Below are 21802 nucleotides of genomic sequence, written 5' to 3' on the forward strand. Positions count from 1 at the left end.
CACACACACTGCTCCCTGTAGATATTACCACACACACTGCCCCCTGTAGATATTACCACACACACTGCTCCCTGTAGATATTACCACACACACTGCTCCCTGTAGATATTACCACACACACACTGCTCCCTGTAGATATTACCACACACACTGCTCCCTGTACATATTATTACCACACACTGCTCCCTGTAGATATTACTACACACTGCTCCCTGTAGTTAGTACTACACACTGCTCCTTGTAGATATTACCACACACTGCTTCCTGTAGATATTACCACACACACTGCTCCCTGTATATATTACCACACACACTGCTCCCTGTAGATATTACCACACACTGCTTCCTGTAGATATTACCACACACTGCTCCCTGTAGATATTACCACACACTGCTCCCTGTAGATATTACCACACACTGCTTCCTGTAGATATTACCACACACTGCTCCCTGTAGATATTACCACACACTGCTCCCTGTAGATATTACCACACACAGCTTCCTGTAGATATTACCACACACACTGCTCCTTGTAGATATTACCACACACACTGCTCCCTGTAGATATTACCACACTCTGCTCCCTGTAGATATTACCACACACAGTGCTCCCTGTAGATATTACCACACACTGCTCCCTGTAGATATTACCACACACACTGCTCCCTGTAGGGAATGCCACACACACTGCTCCCTGTAGATATTACCACACAGACTGCTCCCTGTAGATAATGCCACACAAAGCCCCCTGTAGATATCACCACACACAGCCCACTATAGATAGGGCCACACACAGCCCCCCCTGTAGATATTACCACACACTGCTCCCTGTACATATTACCACACACTGCTCCCTGTAGATATTACCACACACTGCTCCCTGTATATATTACCACACACACTGCTCCCTGTAGATATTACCACACACTGCTCCCTGTATATATTACCACACACACACTGCTCCCTGTAGATATTACCACACACACTGCTCCCTGTAGATATTACCACACACTGCTCCCTGTATATATTACCACACACACACTGCTCCCTGTAGATATTACCACACACTGGTCCCTGTATATATTACCACACACACACTGCTCCCTGTAGATATTACTACACACACTGCTCCCTGTACATATTACCACACACACTGCTCCCTGTAGATATTACCACACACACTGCTCCCTGTAAATATTACCAAACTGCTCCCTGTAGATATTACCACACACACACACTGCTCCCTGTAGATATTACCACACACTGCTCCCTGTACATATTACCACACACTGCTCCCTGTAGATATTACCACACACTGCTCCCTGTAGATATTACCACACACTGCCCCCTGTATATATTACCACACACACTGCTCCCTGTAGATATTACCACACACACTGCTCCCTGTATATATTACCACACACTGCTCCCTGTAGATATTACCACACGCTGCTCCCTGTAGATATTACTACACACTGCTCCCTGTATATATTACCACACACACTGCTCCCTGTAGATATTACCACACACACTGCTCCCTGTAGATATTACTACACACACAGCTCCCTGTAGATATTACCACACACTGCTCCCTGTATATATTACCACACACTGCTCCCTGTAGATATTACCACACACTGCTCCCTGTAGATATTACCACACACACTGCTCCCTGTAGATATTACCACACACTGCTCCCTGTAGATATTACCACACACACTGCTCCCTGTAGATATTACCACACACTGCTCCCTGTAGATATTACCACACACACTGCTCCCTGTAGATATTACCACACACTGCTCCCTGTAGATATTACCACACGCTGCTCCCTGTAGATATTACCACACACACACTGCTCCCTGTATATATTACCACACACGCTGCTCCCTGTAGATATTACCACACACACTGCTCCCTGTAGATATTACCACACACACTGCTCCCTGTAGATATTACCACACACACTGCTCCCTGTAGATATTACCAGACACTGCTCCCTGTAGATATTACCAGACACTGCTCCCTGTAGAGAATGCCACACACACACTGCCCCCTGTAGATATTACCACACATGCTGCTCCCTGTAGATATTACCACACACTGCTCCCTGTAGATATTACCACACACTGCCCCCTGTAGATATTACCACACACACTGCTCCCTGTAGATATTACCACACACACTGCTCCCTGTAGATATTACCACACACACTGCTCCCTGTAGATATTACCACACACACTGCTCCCTGTAGATATTACCACACACTGCTCCCTGTAGATATTACCACACACACTGCTCCCTGTAGATATTACCACACACACTGCTCCCTGTAGATATTACCACACACACTGCTCCCTGTAGATATTACCACACACACTGCTCCCTGTAGATATTACCACACACACTGCTCCCTGTAGATATTACCACACACACTGCTCCCTGTAGATATTACCACACACTGCTCCCTGTAGATATTACCACACACTGCTCCCTGTAGATATTACCACACACTGCTCCCTGTAGATATTACCACACACACTGCTCCCTGTAGATATTACCACACACTGCTCCCTGTAGATATTACCACACACTGCTCCCTGTAGATATTACCACACACACACTGCTCCCTGTAGATATTACCACACACACTGCTCCCTGTAGATATTACCACACACACTGCTCCCTGTAGATATTACCACACACACTGCTCCCTGTATATATTACCACACACACTGCTCCCTGTAGATATTACCACACACACTGCTCCCTGTAGATATTACCACACACACTGCTCCCTGTATATATTACCACACACTGCTCCCTGTAGATATTACCACACACACACTGCTCCCTGTAGATAGTACCACACACACTGCCCCCTGTAGATATTACCAAACACACTGCTCCCTGTAGATATTACCACACACACTGCTCCCTGTAGATATTACCACACACACTGCTCCCTGTAGATATTACCACACACACTGCTCCCTGTATATATTACCACACACACTGCTCCCTGTATATATTACCACACACACTGCTCCCTGTAGATTTTACCACACCGCTCCCTGTAGATATTACCACACACACTGCTCCCTGTATATATTACCACACACACTGCTCCCTGTATATATTACCACACACACTGCTCCCTGTAGATAGTACCACACACACTGCTCCCTGTAGATATTACCACACACTGCTCCCTGTAGATATTACCACACACTGCTCCCTGTAGATATTACCACACACTGCTCCCTGTAGATATTACCACACACTGCTCCCTGTAGATATTACCACACACACACTGCTCCCTGTAGATATTACCACACACACACTGCTCCCTGTAGATATTACCACACACACACTGCTCCCTGTAGATATTACCACACACACTGCTCCCTGTATATATTACCACACACACTGCTCCCTGTAGATATTACCACACACTGCTCCCTGTAGATATTACCACACACACTGCTCCCTGTAGATATTACCACACACACTGCTCCCTGTAGATATTACCACACACACTGCTCCCTGTAGTTATTACCACACACACTGCTCCCTGTAGTTATTACCACACACACTGCTCCCTGTAGTTATTACCACACACACTGCTCCCTGTAGATAGTACCACACACTGCTCCCTGTAGATATTACCACACACTGCTCCCTGTAGATATTACCACACACACTGCTCCCTGTAGTTATTACCACACACACTGCTCCCTGTAGATAGTACCACACACTGCTCCCTGTAGATATTACCACACACTGCTCCCTGTAGATCGTACCACACACACTGCTCCCTGTAGATCGTATCACACACACTGCTCCCTGTAGATATTACCACACACACTGCTCCCTGTAGATATTACCACACACTGCTCCCTGTAGATATTACCACACACACTGCTCCCTGTAGATATTACCACACACACTGCTCCCTGTAGATATTACCACACGCTGCTCCCTGTAGATATTACCACACACTGCTCCCTGTAGATATTACCACACACACTGCTCCCTGTAGGGAATGCCACACACACTGCTCCCTGTAGATATTACCACACAGACTGCTCCCTGTAGATAATGCCACACAAAGCCCCCTGTAGATATCACCACACACAGCCCACTATAGATAGGGCCACACACAGCCCCCCCTGTAGATATTACCACACACTGCTCCCTGTACATATTACCACACACTGCTCCCTGTAGATATTACCACACACTGCTCCCTGTATATATTACCACACACACTGCTCCCTGTAGATATTACCACACACTGCTCCCTGTATATATTACCACACACACACTGCTCCCTGTAGATATTACCACACACACTGCTCCCTGTAGATATTACCACACACTGCTCCCTGTATATATTACCACACACACACTGCTCCCTGTAGATATTACCACACACTGGTCCCTGTATATATTACCACACACACACTGCTCCCTGTAGATATTACTACACACACTGCTCCCTGTACATATTACCACACACACTGCTCCCTGTAGATATTACCACACACACTGCTCCCTGTAAATATTACCAAACTGCTCCCTGTAGATATTACCACACACACACACTGCTCCCTGTAGATATTACCACACACTGCTCCCTGTACATATTACCACACACTGCTCCCTGTAGATATTACCACACACTGCTCCCTGTAGATATTACCACACACTGCCCCCTGTATATATTACCACACACACTGCTCCCTGTAGATATTACCACACACACTGCTCCCTGTATATATTACCACACACTGCTCCCTGTAGATATTACCACACGCTGCTCCCTGTAGATATTACTACACACTGCTCCCTGTATATATTACCACACACACTGCTCCCTGTAGATATTACCACACACACTGCTCCCTGTAGATATTACTACACACACAGCTCCCTGTAGATATTACCACACACTGCTCCCTGTATATATTACCACACACTGCTCCCTGTAGATATTACCATACACTGCTCCCTGTAGATATTACCACACACACTGCTCCCTGTAGATATTACCACACACTGCTCCCTGTAGATATTACCACACACACTGCTCCCTGTAGATATTACCACACACTGCTCCCTGTAGATATTACCACACACACTGCTCCCTGTAGATATTACCACACACTGCTCCCTGTAGATATTACCACACGCTGCTCCCTGTAGATATTACCACACACACACTGCTCCCTGTATATATTACCACACACGCTGCTCCCTGTAGATATTACCACACACACTGCTCCCTGTAGATATTACCACACACACTGCTCCCTGTAGATATTACCACACACACTGCTCCCTGTAGATATTACCAGACACTGCTCCCTGTAGATATTACCAGACACTGCTCCCTGTAGAGAATGCCACACACACACTGCCCCCTGTAGATATTACCACACATGCTGCTCCCTGTAGATATTACCACACACTGCTCCCTGTAGATATTACCACACACTGCCCCCTGTAGATATTACCACACACACTGCTCCCTGTAGATATTACCACACACACTGCTCCCTGTAGATATTACCACACACACTGCTCCCTGTAGATATTACCACACACACTGCTCCCTGTAGATATTACCACACACTGCTCCCTGTAGATATTACCACACACACTGCTCCCTGTAGATATTACCACACACACTGCTCCCTGTAGATATTACCACACACACTGCTCCCTGTAGATATTACCACACACACTGCTCCCTGTAGATATTACCACACACACTGCTCCCTGTAGATATTACCACACACACTGCTCCCTGTAGATATTACCACACACTGCTCCCTGTAGATATTACCACACACTGCTCCCTGTAGATATTACCACACACTGCTCCCTGTAGATATTACCACACACACTGCTCCCTGTAGATATTACCACACACTGCTCCCTGTAGATATTACCACACACTGCTCCCTGTAGATATTACCACACACACACTGCTCCCTGTAGATATTACCACACACACTGCTCCCTGTAGATATTACCACACACACTGCTCCCTGTAGATATTACCACACACACTGCTCCCTGTATATATTACCACACACACTGCTCCCTGTAGATATTACCACACACACTGCTCCCTGTAGATATTACCACACACACTGCTCCCTGTATATATTACCACACACTGCTCCCTGTAGATATTACCACACACACACTGCTCCCTGTAGATAGTACCACACACACTGCCCCCTGTAGATATTACCAAACACACTGCTCCCTGTAGATATTACCACACACACTGCTCCCTGTAGATATTACCACACACACTGCTCCCTGTAGATATTACCACACACACTGCTCCCTGTATATATTACCACACACACTGCTCCCTGTATATATTACCACACACACTGCTCCCTGTAGATTTTACCACACCGCTCCCTGTAGATATTACCACACACACTGCTCCCTGTATATATTACCACACACACTGCTCCCTGTATATATTACCACACACACTGCTCCCTGTAGATAGTACCACACACACTGCTCCCTGTAGATATTACCACACACTGCTCCCTGTAGATATTACCACACACTGCTCCCTGTAGATATTACCACACACTGCTCCCTGTAGATATTACCACACACTGCTCCCTGTAGATATTACCACACACACACTGCTCCCTGTAGATATTACCACACACACACTGCTCCCTGTAGATATTACCACACACACACTGCTCCCTGTAGATATTACCACACACACTGCTCCCTGTATATATTACCACACACACTGCTCCCTGTAGATATTACCACACACTGCTCCCTGTAGATATTACCACACACACTGCTCCCTGTAGATATTACCACACACACTGCTCCCTGTAGATATTACCACACACACTGCTCCCTGTAGTTATTACCACACACACTGCTCCCTGTAGTTATTACCACACACACTGCTCCCTGTAGTTATTACCACACACACTGCTCCCTGTAGATAGTACCACACACTGCTCCCTGTAGATATTACCACACACTGCTCCCTGTAGATATTACCACACACACTGCTCCCTGTAGTTATTACCACACACACTGCTCCCTGTAGATAGTACCACACACTGCTCCCTGTAGATATTACCACACACTGCTCCCTGTAGATCGTACCACACACACTGCTCCCTGTAGATCGTATCACACACACTGCTCCCTGTAGATATTACCACACACACTGCTCCCTGTAGATATTACCACACACTGCTCCCTGTAGATATTACCACACACACTGCTCCCTGTAGATATTACCACACACACTGCTCCCTGTAGATATTACCACACGCTGCTCCCTGTAGATATTACCACACGCTGCTCCCTGTAGATATTACCACACACACTGCTCCCTGTAGGGAATGCCACACACTGCTCCCTGTAGATATTACCACACACACTGCTCCCTGTAGATATTACCACACACACTCAGTGGCGGATTAAGTAGACCATGGGCCCTGGGCTGTTACCCAAACTTGGGCCCCCCTTCCTCACCGCCGCCCTGCCGCGCCGTAACTATTTTTGACACTACTTTTTTGGGCAAGCATTAACAGTGTTACGATTTCCCTTGTCACAGGGCTGTGTCCCTACATACTGAGAGTATCACACTGTGCAGGGACACAACCTCCTGACAAGGGGAATTGTCTATCAGTCCTGGACTGCAGAAAGACTTTTTGTGAAATACAAGGATTCCTATAATAAACATGTCAGGAGAGGTGACAGATTCTCTATAAATCTAGTGACTCACAGGTGACGACGTCTCAGATTCTAGTAGTTTTTTTCCTCTTTTCTTCTCCATCCGGTCCAGCGCTCATGACGACTTCTCCCGGCCATGACTCATTTCTGCAGAATTTGCCACTCAGACGTCTCCTCACTTTTCCAACATTTCCACACCTATAAACGAAAATAAAGTTATCATGGTGCCACATACTGTGCCCCTAAATATAATAGCACCAAACACTGCGTGCCTGAATATAATAATACCACACACTGTAAAACACCACATACACACAGCCCCCTGTACATAGTGCCACACACAGCCCCTGTAGATATTACACACCCCCATAGATATCGCCATACACAGCCCCCTCTATATATCACACATCCTCCCCATAGAGAGCGTTACACACAGCCCCATATAGATAGTGCCATACAGCCCCCTGTAGAGAGCGCCACACAGCCCTCCCCCTCTTGTAAATAGCACCAAAAAGAGCGCCACACACATACCACTGTGGATAGCACTACACAGCCCCCCCTTGTATATAGTGCCACACAGCGCTCCCCCTTGTATATAGTGCCACACAGCGCTCCTCTTGTATATAGTGCCACACAGCGCTCCCCCTTGTATATAGTGCCACACAGCGCTCCCCCTTGTATATAGTGCCACACAGCGCTCCCCCTTGTATATAGTGGCACACAGCGCTCCCCCTTGTATATAGTGGCACACAGCGCTCCCCCTTGTATATAGTGGCACACAGCGCTCCGCCTTGTATATAGTGGCACAAGGTTATGTACATATTTAAAAACTTTATATCATAATTTTTATATATATATTACCCAATTACCCTAATATAGACATGTAATATATTACAATTTACGGTAAACAATGACTATTACAAATAAAAGGTCTATTTTAGGGTAAAACTATGTTATTACCAAAAAAAATAGCTGAAACGTTAAAAAGCTTATTTTTTTACTATTTTTTTCAAACTTTATGAATACAAATTGTAAAATAGCAAAAAAGGTGTGTATAAAAAACGAAACCTGCATTGTCTACGGAAAAAACGTCGCAAAAATCACGTAGTTTTTATTTATTTTTTATAAAAATGTGTGTTTGGTGCAACTTTGTAATTACGTTTTATTAAAAAATATTTTTACTTTTTGAGATACAGCTGCTTTGTATCCTGTATCCATCAGGTCAGCAGGACTGACAGGATCAGTGACACGCAGGATCCACCTCAAATCTATCACATCTAAGATTATAATTTAGCGCAGGGCCCGTTTCACTGATCCCGTCAGTCCTGCTGACCTGACGGATACAGGATACAAAGCAGCTGTATCTCAAAAAGTGAAAATATTTTTTAATAAAACGTAATTACAAAGTTGCACCAAACACACATTTTTATAAAAAATAAATAAAAACGACGTGATTTTTGCGACGTTTTTTCCGTAGACAATGCAGGTTTCATTTTTTATTGTTTTTATACACACCTTTTTTGCTATTTTAGAATTTTTATTCATAAAGTTTGAAAATAATAGTAAAAAAATAAGCTTTTTTACGTTTCAGCTATTTTTTTTGGTAATAACATAGTTTTACCCTAAAATAGACCTTTTATTTGTGATCGTCATTGTTTACCGTAAATTTTTATATATTACATGTCTATATTAGGGTAATTGGGTCAGCGCTAGCGTTACAACAATGATTGGCAGGGGGGAACGGTTTTTATTGGGGTGGGTATTTTATGTGTATTTATTATTTCATTTTTTTTGCACTTTACTTTCCTATTTTTTTATTACTGTGGTCTGATCCTCAAAGGTCAAAAAAGACCTTTGGGGAACTTTATATATTTTTTTTCTTTCTTTTACACCATGTTTTTCCACTGTAACTGGAGCTGCACAGCACCCCCAATTACAAGGGAAATCAGCCCTCTCATAGTGACGATTGTCACTAATAGGGCTGTGCTGGGTCTAGTAAGACCCAGCAGCAGTCTGCCACTAACGGCACCCGGCGATCATGTGACCAGTCACATGATTACCGGGAGGAATAGAGACAGCGCCGCTGCTGCTGTCTCTATTCCTATACACAGCGTTCATTGAACGCTGTGTAAAAAGACATCGGAGAAGACAGAAGCAGCGAAAGCCGACATTCAGCTGCCCGATCGCGCGGGCAGCAAGTTAAAACCCGAGCCGTAGAAAGTCTATGACTCGGGTTTTAAAGACCCGTCCCTGACCGCTGGCCGTAAAAATACAGCCAGCGGTCGGGAACCAGTTGGGCAGGAGGATAAGCCTGCTGTACTGACCTCAGCGCCGGTGACCGACCGCCCGGCTCTTGTCTTGCAGATTCGGAGTAACAGAACAGCCGTCCGTCGCTGTTCTGTTACTCAATGGCGGCGGCCCGCACTTGTCAGGGAGGCGTGTCCTACCCCTTTCCCGGCCAATTCCCTGCTCCTCCCCTCCTCATCTTCGTTAGTTAGCAAGATGATGTGCGGTTCGGGCTGCCATGGGCCCCCTGGGAGCCTCGGGCGGCCGCCCGAATCGCCCATATGATAATCCGCCACTGCACACACTGCTCCCTGTAGATATTACCACACACTGCTCCCTGTAGATATTACCACACACACTGCTCCCTGTAGATATTACCACACACTGCTCCCTGTAGATATTACCACACACACTGCTCCCTGTAGATATTACCACACACACTGCTCCCTGTAGGGAATGCCACACACACTGCTCCCTGTAGATATTACCACACACTGCTCCCTGTAGATATTAACACACACACTGCTCCCTGTAGGGAATGCCACACACTGCTCCCTGTAGATATTACCACACACTGCTCCCTGTAGATATTACCACACGCTGCGCCCTGTAGATATTACCACACGCTGCTCCCTGTAGATATTACCACACACACTGCTCTCTGTAGATATTACCACACGCTGCTCCCTGTAGATATTACCACACGCTGCTCCCTGTAGATATTACCACACGCTGCTCCCTGTAGATATTACCACACGCTGCTCCCTGTAGATATTACCACACACAGTGCTCCCTGTAGATATTACCACACACAGTGCTCCCTGTAGATATTACCACACAGTGCTCCCTGTAGATATTACCACACACTGCTCCCTGTAGATATTACCACACACTGCTCCCTGTAGATATTACCACACACTGCTCCCTGTAAGTATTACCACACACTGCTCCCTGTAGATATTACCACACACACACACACTGCTCCCTGTAGATATTACCACACACACACTGAGATATTACCACACACTGCTCCCTGTAGATATTACCACACACTGCTCCATGTAGATATTATCACACACACTGCTCCCTGTAGATATTACCACACACTGCTCCCTGTAGGGAGTGCCACACAGTGCTCCCTGTAGATAGGGCCACACACTGCCCCCCTGTAGATAGGGCCACACACTGCCCCCCTGTAGATAGGGCCACACACTGCCCCCCTGTAGATAGGGCCACACACAGCCCCCCTGTAGATAGGGCCACACACAGCCCCCCTGTAGATAGGGCCACACACAGCCCCCCTGTAGATAGGGCCACACACAGCCCCCCTGTAGATAGGGCCACACACAGCCCACCTGTACATAGCGCCACACACATCCCCCTGTAGATAGCGCCACACTCAGTGCCCCTTGTAGATGGCGCTCAACACTGCCCCTGTAGATAGCACCACAAACAGCCCAACTGTAGATAGCGCCACACACAGCCCCCCTGTATAGGGCCACATACAGCCCCCCTGTAGATAGGGCCACACACTGCCCCCCTGTAGATAGGGCCACACACATCGCACCTGTAGATAGGGCCACACACAGCCCCCTGTAGATAGCACCACACTCAGTGCCCCTTGTAGATGCCGCTCCAGACTGCCCCCTGCAGATAGCGCCACACACAGCCCCCTGTAGATAGCGCCACACACAGCCCCCTGTAGATCGCGCCACAAACAGCCCTACTGTGGATCGTGCCACACACAGCCCCCCTGTAGATAGCACCATACCCCCTTGTAGAAAGCACCATACCCCCTTGTAGATTGCGCCACACACAGCCCTCCTGTAGCTTGCGCCACACACAGCCCTCCAGTAGATTGCTCCACACACAGCCCCCTGTAGATAGCGCCACACACATCACCTTGTGGATAATGCCACACACATCCCCTTGTAGATAACGCCACACCCCCCTTGTACATAGTGCCACAAAGGGACGGCCAGAACGGTGTGCCATTGCACTGGGTGCATCACTCCAGCAGGTGGAAGGGGGCGCTGCGCTGGCTACCTTTCCCCTGCTTGTTTCAGAAGCGCCCGGGCCCGGCGACTCAGCATCCGCCTTTCCGCCCGTAGCAGCCATAGCGGCTACATCGGGCATGAGGACGCCCATGCTGCCAGTCGGGATGGGCCCCCCATGGCCGGCGGCACCGCTAGCAGCTGCTACAGCTGTAGCAACGCCACATTCAATAGTGTCTGCATCATTAGTACACAGGTACTATTGAATACTATAGCAAAGCAGGAAGGTATCTCCCTACTCTGCTATCTGCTAGCGCCACTGTGTGGCTGGGGATTCCGCTCCTGGATGGAGCGCTTGATGTCTCTGTCCATATATGGACAGTGACAACTCCTGAAGCGGAATCCCCGTCCACAGCGTTGCCGATGCGGTGACCGGGGATTCCACTTCAGTAGAGGCCCTTGACGTCACTGACCATAAGTAGACAGAGTCATCAAGCGCTCCGTCCAGGAGCGGAATCTCCGGCCACAGGGGGATTCCGCTCTTTCAGGGAGCTACAGTACACTGCTCCCTGTAGATATTACCACACACTGCTCCCTGTAGATATTACCACACACTGCTCCCTGTAGATATTACCACACACTGCTCCCTGTAGATATTACCACACACACTGCTCCCTGTAGATATTACCACACACACTGCTCCCTGTAGATAGGGCCACACACACTGCTCCCTGTAGATATTACCACACACTGCTCCCTGTAGATATTACCACACACTGCTCCCTGTAGATATTACCACACACACTGCTCCCTGTAGATATTACCACACACTGCTCCCTGTAGATATTACCACACACACTGCTCCCTGTAGATATTACCACACACACTGCTCCCTGTAGATATTACCACACACACTGCTCCCTGTAGATATTACCACACACACTGCTCCCTGTATATATTACAACACGATGCTCCCTGTAGATATTACTACACACACACACACACTGCTCCCTGTAGATATTACTACACACTGCTCCCTGTAGATATTACCACACACTGCTCCCTGTAGATAGTACTACACACCCTGTAGATATTACCACACACTCAGTGCAGTCTATGTGGGCAGGGTCTCTCCTTCTCTTGTAGAGTGTAGTCTACGTGGGCAGGGTCTCTCCTTCTCTTGTAGAGTGCAGTCTATCTGGGCAGGGTCTCTCCTTCTCTTGTAGAGTGCAGGCTACGCGGGCAGGGTCTCTCCTTCTCTTGTAGAGTGCAGTCTACACGGGCAGGGTCTCTCCTTCTCTTGTAGAGTGCAGTCTATGTGGGCAGGGTCTCTCCTTCTCTTGTAGAGTGCAGGCTACGCGGGCAGGGTCTCTCCTTCTCTTGTAGAGTGCAGTCTACACGGGCAGGGTCTCTCCTTCTCTTGTAGAGTGCAGTCTATGTGGGCAGGGTCTCTCCTTCTCTTGTAGAGTGCAGGCTACGTGGGCAGGGTCTCTCCTTCTCTTGTAGAGTGCAGTCTATGCGGGCAGGGTCTCTCCTTCTGTTGTAGAGTGCAGTATACGCGGGTAGGGTCTCTCCTTCTCTTGTAGAGTGCAGTCTATGTGGGCAGGGTCTCTCCTTCTCTTGTAGAGTGCAGGCTACGCGGGCAGGGTCTCTCCTTCTCTTGTAGAGTGCAGTCTACACGGGCAGGGTCTCTCCTTCTCTTGTAGAGTGCAGTCTACACGGGCAGGGTCTCTCCTTCTCTTGTAGAGTGCAGTCTACGAGGGCAGGGTCTCTCTCCCTCTGGACCAGTCTGTCATTCATTAATGTTTGTCTCTTCTTATGTACTTAACCCCTTGGACACGCAGCCAATTCAAATTTTTCCTCCCTCCTTCCAAAAGCTAGAACTTTTTTGTTTTTCCGTTGGCATAGCCGTATGAGAACATGTCTTGTGCTGGACGTGAAGTAATTTTAAAAGGGGTTTTCCACGATCGGACAACGGATGACCTCCACTGGATAGGCCATCAGTATATGATGGTGGGGGTCCGACACCCGCACCGATCAGCTGCTCCTGCTGCCGGATGTTTTGAACGGTATGCAGTAGTTGGAGCCGAAAGCAAATGGCTCCGACCACTGCACAGCGGACGTTCTGCAGAACTAAAGGCTCTGCTCCTATTCACTTTAACACTGCAGCACGACCGCTCTATTCCGTGACCGGAGCATCTGCTTTCAGCATGGACGTCTGGTGAACGGAGGCAGCTGGAGCAGATGATCGGTGCAGAGTCCGGGTGTCGGACCCCCACAGATCATATACCGATGACCTATCTGGTGAAGGTCATCAGTTGTCCGATCGTGGAAAACCCCTTTAATGTCCCCTATAATGTGCTGGGAAAGAGGAAACAATTGTGGGCTGGAATAGCGGAAAACGCAGTGAATCCTATTGTACTTTGGGTTTCGCTTTTGCGGCGTTCACCATGCGGTAGAAATGACTTGTTACCTTTATTCTTTAACACAATTACGACGACACCAAATTTATATATTTATCTTCTACAAGGAAAGAAAAATTTGTTCAAAAAAGAAAAAACTGTTTTGCGTTGCCATTTTGTGAGATAGAACGTTTTATATTTCCGGTGATTGCGCGGTGTGGGGGGGGTTTATATTTCCGGTGACTGCGCGGTGTGAGGGGGTTTATATTTCCGGTGATTGCACGGTGTGAGGGGTTTTATATTCCCGGTAATTGCGCGGTGTGAGGGGGTTTTATATTCCCGGTGATTGTGCGGTGTGAGGGGGTTATATTTCCGGTGATTGCGCGTGTGAGGGGTTTTATATTCCCGGTGATTGCGCGGTGTGAGGGGGTTTTATATTCCCGGTGATTGCGCGGTGTGAGGGGTTTATATTTCCGGTGATTGCGCGTTGTGAGGAGGTTTATATTTCCGGTGATTGCGCGGGTGAGGGGGTTTATATGTCCGGTGATTGCGCGGTGTGAGGGGTTTATATTTCCGGTGACTGCGCGGTGTGAGGGGTTTTATATTTCCGGTGAGTGCGCGGTGTGGGGGGGTTTATATTTCCGGTAAGTGCGTGGTGTGAGGGGGTTTATATTTCCGGTGACTACGCGGTGTGAGGGGTTTTATATTTACGGTGATTGCGCGGTGTGAGGGGGTTTATATTTCCGGTGACTGCGCGGTGTGAGGGGTTTTATATTTCCGGTGATTGCGCGGTGTGAGGGGTTTTATATTTCCGGTGATTGCGCGGTGTGGGGGGTTTTATATTTCCGGTGATTGCGCGGTGTGAGAGGTTTTATATTTCCGGTGTTTGCGTGGTGTGAGGGGGGTTTATATTTCCGGTGATTGCGCGGTGTGGGGAGTTTTATATTTCCGGTGATTGCGCGGTGTGAAGGGTTTTATATTTCCGGTGATTGCGCGGTGTGAGGGGTTTATATTTCCGGTGATTGCGCGGTGTGAGGGGTTTATATTTCCGGTGATTGCGCGGTGTGAGGGGTTTTATATTTCCGGTGATTGCGTGGTGTGAGGGGTTTTATATTTCCGGTGATTGCGCGGTGTGAAGGGGTTTTATATTTCCGGTGATTGCGCGGTGTGAGGGGTTTATATTTCCTGTGATTGCGCGGTGTGGGGGTTTTATATTTCCGGTGATTGCGCGGTGTGAGGGGTTTATATTTCCGGTGATTGCGCGGTGTGGGGGGTTTTATATTTCCGGTGATTGCGCGGTGTGAGGGGTTTATATTTCCGGTGATTGGGCGGTGTGGGGGGTTTATATTTCCGGTGATTGCGCGGTGTGGGGGGTTTTATATTTCCGGTGATTGCGCGGTGTGGGGGGTTTTATATTTCCGGTGATTGCGCGGTGTGAGGGGTTTTATATTCCCGGTGATTGCGTGGTGTGAGGGGTTTATATTTCCGGTGATTGCGCGGTGTGAGGGGGTTTATATTTCCGGTGATTGCGCGGTGTGAGGGGTTTTATATTTCCGGTGATTGCGCGGTGTGGGGGGTTTTATATTTCCGGTGATTGCGCGGTGTGAGGGGTTTTATATTTCCGGTGATTGCGCGGTGTGAGGGGTTTATATTTCCGGTGATTGCGCGGTGTGAGGGGGTTTATATTTCCGGTGACTGCGCGGTGTGAGGGGTTTTATATTTCCGGTGATTGCGCGGTGTGAGGGGGTTTATATTTCCGGTGATTGCGCGGTGTGAGGGGTTTATATTTCTGGTGATTGCGCGGTGTGAGCGGGGTTTATATTTCCGTGATTGCGCGGTGTGAGGGGTTTATATTTCTGGTGATTGCGCGGTGTGAGCGGGGTTTATATTTCCGGTGATTGCGCGGTGTGAGGGGGTTTATATTTCCGGTGATTGCGTGGTGTGAGGGGGTTTATATTTCCGGTGATTGCGCGGTGTGAGGGGTTTTATATTTCCGATGATTGCGCGGTGTGAGGGGTTTATATTTCCGGTGATTGCGCGGTGTGAGGGGTTTTATATTTCCGGTGATTGCGCGGTGTGAGGGGGTTTATATTTCCGATGATTGCGCGGTGTGGGGGGTTTTATATTTCCGGTGATTGCGCGGTGTGAGGAGTTTTATATTTCCGGTGATTGCGCGGTGTGAGGGGGTTTATATTTCCGGTGATTGCGCGGTGTGAGGGGTTTATATTTCCGGTGATTGCGCGGTGTGAGGGGTTTATATTTACGGTGATTGCGCGGTGTGAGGGGTTTATATTTCCGGTGATTGCGCGGTGTGAGGGGTTTTATATTTCCGGTGATTGCGCGGTGTGTGGGGGGTTTATATTTCCGGTGATTGCGCGGTGTGAGGGGTTTTCTATTTCCGGTGATTGCGCGGTGTGAGGGGTTTATATTTCCTGTGATTGCGCGGTGTGAGGGGTTTTATATTTCCGGTGATTGCTCGGTGTGTGGGGGGGTTATATTTCCGGTGATTGCGCGGTGTGAGGGGTTTATATTTCCGGTGATTGCGCGGTGTGAGGGGTTTATATTTCGGGTGATTGCGCGGTGTGAGGGGTTTTATATTTCCGTGATTGCGCAGTGTGAGGGGTTTATATTTCCGGTGATTGCGCACTGTGGGGGGTTTATATTTCCGGTGATTGCGCGGTGTGAGGGGTTTTATATTTCCGGTGATTGCGCGGTGTGAGGGGTTTTATATTTCCGGTGATTGCGCGGTGTGAGGGGTTTATATTTCCGGTGATTGCGCGGTGTGAGGGGTTTATATTTCCGGTGATTGCGCGATGTGAGGGGGTTTATATTTCCGGTGATTGCGCGGTGTGAGGGGTTTATATTTCCGGTGATTGCGCGGTGTGGGGGGTTTATATTTCCGGTGATTGCGCGGTGTGAGGGGGTTTATATTTCCGGTGATTGCGCGGTGTGAGGGGGTTTATATTTCCGGTGATTGCGCGGTGTTGAGGGGTTTATATTTCCGGTGATTGCACGGTGTGGGGGGGGTTTATATTTCCGGTGATTGCGCGGTGTGGGGGGTTTATATTTCCGGTGATTACGCGGTGTGAGGGGGTTTATATTTCCGGTGATTGCGCGGTGTGAGGGGGTTTATATTTCCGGTGATTGCGCGGTGTGAGGGGTTTATATTTCCGGTGATTGCGGGGTGTGAGGGGGTTTATATTTCCGGTGATTGCGCGGTGTGAGGGGTTTTATATTTCCGGTGATTTCGCGGTGTGAGGGGTTTATATTTCCGGTGATTGCGCGGGGTGAGGGGGGTTTATATAACCGGTCGGCATCGCGCAGTTTCTTCGGAGGACAGAGGAAGCCGCGATCTCTAACTGATCAGATGCCGCGGTCACTATTAATTACGGTATCTGAGGGGTTAAGCGGCCGGGATTGCGCTGTCTCCGATCTTGGCGGTTGCAGGCGGTTGTCAGTAGTCGTGTACGGTGCAGGCTCCGCTCCTTCTAGTGTGACGGCGCACGTACAGCATAATACTATAGATCTGATGTCACCAAGGGGTTAAACCCTCCTGTATTTCATATTTACAGCGCTAATAATAAATAATAATAATTACCAACACTGTGCCAGACAAAAACGCACCAAAACCGGACAGAAATGACCTCATGTAACCTTACTACTGCATCATGGGAAACCTCCTGACTGATAACAGAGAGAACACTAAACAACAGCGGTGACCGGAAGTCATGTAGACCCGACCAGCGCTGCTCTCTACCTCATAGACGGCAACAGCTGAAGGACCAGTAATGACGTCACCACCATGTGACCGGGACAAGAGAGGCGGAGCTTATAACTGGAGAGGAGGCATAGCCCCACCCCTCATGTGACGTAATCATGAACGCTTCTCAACATAGTACAGGAGACCGGACCACTCACAGAGCTCCGCCCCACATGTCACGTGATCAGCTTCACAGGTCTTTCCTCCACCACTTTTCTCAAATGATAAGCTCCACCCCTCCCGTCCCTGTCACGTGGTGTTGATGTCATCACAGGTCCTTTTACTTCAACACATTATATTTTGCACAGTTTAGCACCGATCACTCCTTCATCGCTCATATGATGCTCAGGACCCCTCATGTCACTTGATCATCACACATGTCCTTCATACATCGCTCAAACGTCTAAACCCCCCCCCCCCTGATGCCGCGGTCACGTGACCTTGATATCCCAGGTCCTTCCACCTCCGCCTCTCTCCACTAATAAGCTCCGCCTTTTCCTGTCACTTGGTGGTGACGTCATCACAGGTCCTTCAGCTGTTACGTGATGAGGTAAAGAGCAGCGCTGGTCGGGTGTTCTCTCTGTTGTCAATCATTGAGTGACCCCGCCCACTGGACTCCTAGCCCAGATTTAACCCCTCCAGTGCCGGCCTCTTTGGGGTATTTCTGGTCTTTGTAGTGGTCGGATGTTTTGTGGGACGAGTCGTGTTTTGTAATGACATAATATTCGGGACATACAACTTATTCACTGACCTTTATACATTTCTTGTTCATGTCGTTCACCGTGCGGTTTAAGGGAATGTTCACACGTAGCGAATACGACCCACAACACGCAAGGAAATCACCCCGAATATTCACCCCAAATGGTGGACGTATAATCCTCCAGAATATCTACTACAGAAATACAACAAGGCCGATCCCCACCTCTCCGAGCGTTACCATAGCAACACGTCCCTGCTCTTCCGGCTGTGTCCAGGTGACCCCTATAATGACATGTGACCTCTCCAGCCTGTGATTGGCTGCAAGGGTCACATGACGCCTTCTTTTTTATATATGTGTAACCTGCAGCGTTGCTGTGAACACGCGGTGGAGCCGCAGAGGATTCTGGGAACAATGGCGTTTGTTGCAGAACTTGACTTTCCATTGCACTTAATGTGGAAATTCTGCAACAAATGCGCAGCGAATCCGCGGTATAAATGCGATATCCTGCGTGTCTATAATCCGCACCGCAGGTTAACCCCTTAATCACCAGGACGGGTTTAGTTGTTCCCTCAGATCTATTTCTTGGTTATTTTTCTGCCGGTCCCGCGGTGCGAGGATTAGATTCTGCGGGACGATACCAAATTTCTATGTTTTTTTTCATGATGTGCGATATTTACATAGAAATAACTTTTTGTTAGAAAACAATGTTATTTAGTGTCGCCATATTCTCATAGTTGCCAACAGTCCTGAATTTGCCGGGACTGTCCCAAATTTACAGAGACAGTCCCGGCAAATAACTGTCCCGGCCATTTTCAATTGTATTTGCATCCTCAGGACGCAGGTACTACTGAATACTGTGGCGGAGCAGGAAACTCTCCGCTCCCTGCTCTGCCATTCACTCCTCCGGGAGCGGAATACCCGGCCAGAGCGTCGGCAACCCTCTGACTGGGGATTCTACACTTAGCCTGGGCTCAGTCACTTACACATTAACGTTACTGAAGTGTTTAGACAGTGAATAGACATTCCTTCCAGCCAGGACGCCATGTCTATTCACAATCCCGACACTTCGGTAACGTTTCTGTGGTACTTACAGCAGAGCCAAGTGTAATCTCGCGAGATCTCGCTGTAAATGACCGGTTACAGGGAGATTACGCTTTGCTCTGCTGTAAACGTTAATGAAGTGTCGGGATTGTGAATAGACATCGCGTCCTGGCTGGAAGGAATGTCTATTCACTGTCTAAACACTTCAGTAACGTTAATGTGTCAGTATAAGACAGCAGATCGTGAACAACGCAGTGTCACTATGCACTGACTAAATGAATGGGGAGGAGTGCATGATGCTGATTGGTCAGTGATTGGTCAGCGTGATACACTCCTCTGTACAACGCCCACTTGGTCTAAAGTAAAAACACGTCCACTTGGGCATTAACAACCTCATTAGCATAAATGTAAAATCGCTCCTAACGTGGTAAATATAGATCGTTTTTCTAAATATAAAGCATTACTGTCACCGACATTACAGCGCCGATCTCCTTATGTAGGAAATGGGGCACTTCTGCCAATTAACCCTAAGCCCAGAAAATGGCAAAAAGGCATCTAGCAAGCGGACAGCGTGACCAAAAGACTCATGAGGGCTGCGCAGGAAAAGGACCTTCTCGTCAGCGTACAGGCCCACCACAGCAGACCCTCCCTCCCACTGCACACCAGTTACCATAGGGGTGGATCTCAATCTAATAGCTATAGCTTCAATGGCAATAGCAAATAAAACCGGTGAGAGGGGACATCCCTGCCGCGTACCCCGTGCCAGAGGAGAAGAATCCGAGGGGATGCCATTGACCACCACAATAGCCATAAGGGATTTATAGAGAAGTTGGATCCATGAGATAAATGTAGGAGCAAAGCTGTGAAGGCCGGCCAGAAGGAAGGAGCACTCAACAGAGTCGAACGCCTTCATAGTATCTAATGAAGCGACAGCCCAAGGCAAATGACCCATTCTACCCATCTGCATAAGTGTCTGTACACGTGTAATGTTTATAGTAGTAGATTTACCGCGCATGAATTCAGTTTGGTCAGGGTGAATAATTGTTAGAACAACTTGATTCAGTCGCTTTGCCAGGATCTTAGGTAGGATTTTATAGTCTACGTTAACTAGGGAAATTGGTCTATAAGAACCACAATCAACATGGTCTTTATCCGGCTTCAGTAGCACAATGATAGAAGCATCATCAAATGTAGAGGGAAGTGAGTGGCTGAGTAAAGCCTGGTTAAGAGTATCTAACAACATGGGGCCCATATGTTCCCGATACCTCCTATAACCTTCAATAGGGAGCCCATCAGGACCTGGGGATTTATGGAGAGACATTTCCTGAATAGCCTCTTGAAGTTCCGCCATCATCATAGGGGAGTCAAGCAATGTAACCTGCGATGAAGGGAGGGTATCAGCAGGGAAACCCCTCTAGAATAAAAAGTGTGAAAGGAGTGGCACGCCCATTGTATCCAAGGTTTCTTAAAGGAACAGTGTCATCACAAATAATTTTTTTATATGTTAAAGATGTTAGTGCTTTAATAAAAACGTTCATATTCATTTGTGTGTTTGTGTTTTACTGTTTCTTATTTTGACACTTTTTCTTCCCTATGGGGGCTGCCATTTTTTGTTCCATTTCTGTGTGTGTCGATTAACGACACACACAGACATGGAATACGGCAGCCACAGTCCCATAGGGACTGCGAACGGCTCCCGTCCCATTGACTGCCGTGTACGGCGTCTGTGTGGGAACTGCGCATGCGCCGCTCCCACACAGTCCTATTCGAAATTGGCGCCGTCCGGCGCCATTTTCCTGTGGACCGGAAGTCGCGGCCGGACAGTAATATTACTACTTCCGGTCGCGGCTTCCGGACTTGTGCACATGGA

General features: G+C 48.1%; 1 protein-coding gene across 8 annotated transcripts in view; it reads left to right on the forward strand.

Annotated features, from left to right (window-relative positions):
* Positions 1–21475, forward strand: part of LOC142699043 (oocyte zinc finger protein XlCOF29-like) — a 75624-nt gene extending 54149 nt beyond the window's left edge. For 7 of the 8 annotated variants that reach the window (XM_075847965.1, XM_075847970.1, XM_075847968.1 and 4 more), the window contains one exon: positions 20433–21475. In XM_075847965.1, the coding sequence (XP_075704080.1) occupies positions 20433–20507 (75 nt within the window). In that variant the 3' untranslated portion in view covers positions 20508–21475. Of the gene's footprint in view, positions 1–17659; positions 18742–20432 lie in introns of those variants that run through there. The other variant, XR_012865945.1, reaches the window with a different exon arrangement.
* The last annotated feature ends 327 nt before the right edge of the window (positions 21476–21802 follow it).

Source organism: Rhinoderma darwinii, unplaced genomic scaffold (assembly GCF_050947455.1).
Source record: "Rhinoderma darwinii isolate aRhiDar2 unplaced genomic scaffold, aRhiDar2.hap1 Scaffold_116, whole genome shotgun sequence".
Lineage (NCBI taxonomy): Eukaryota > Metazoa > Chordata > Amphibia > Anura > Rhinodermatidae > Rhinoderma > Rhinoderma darwinii.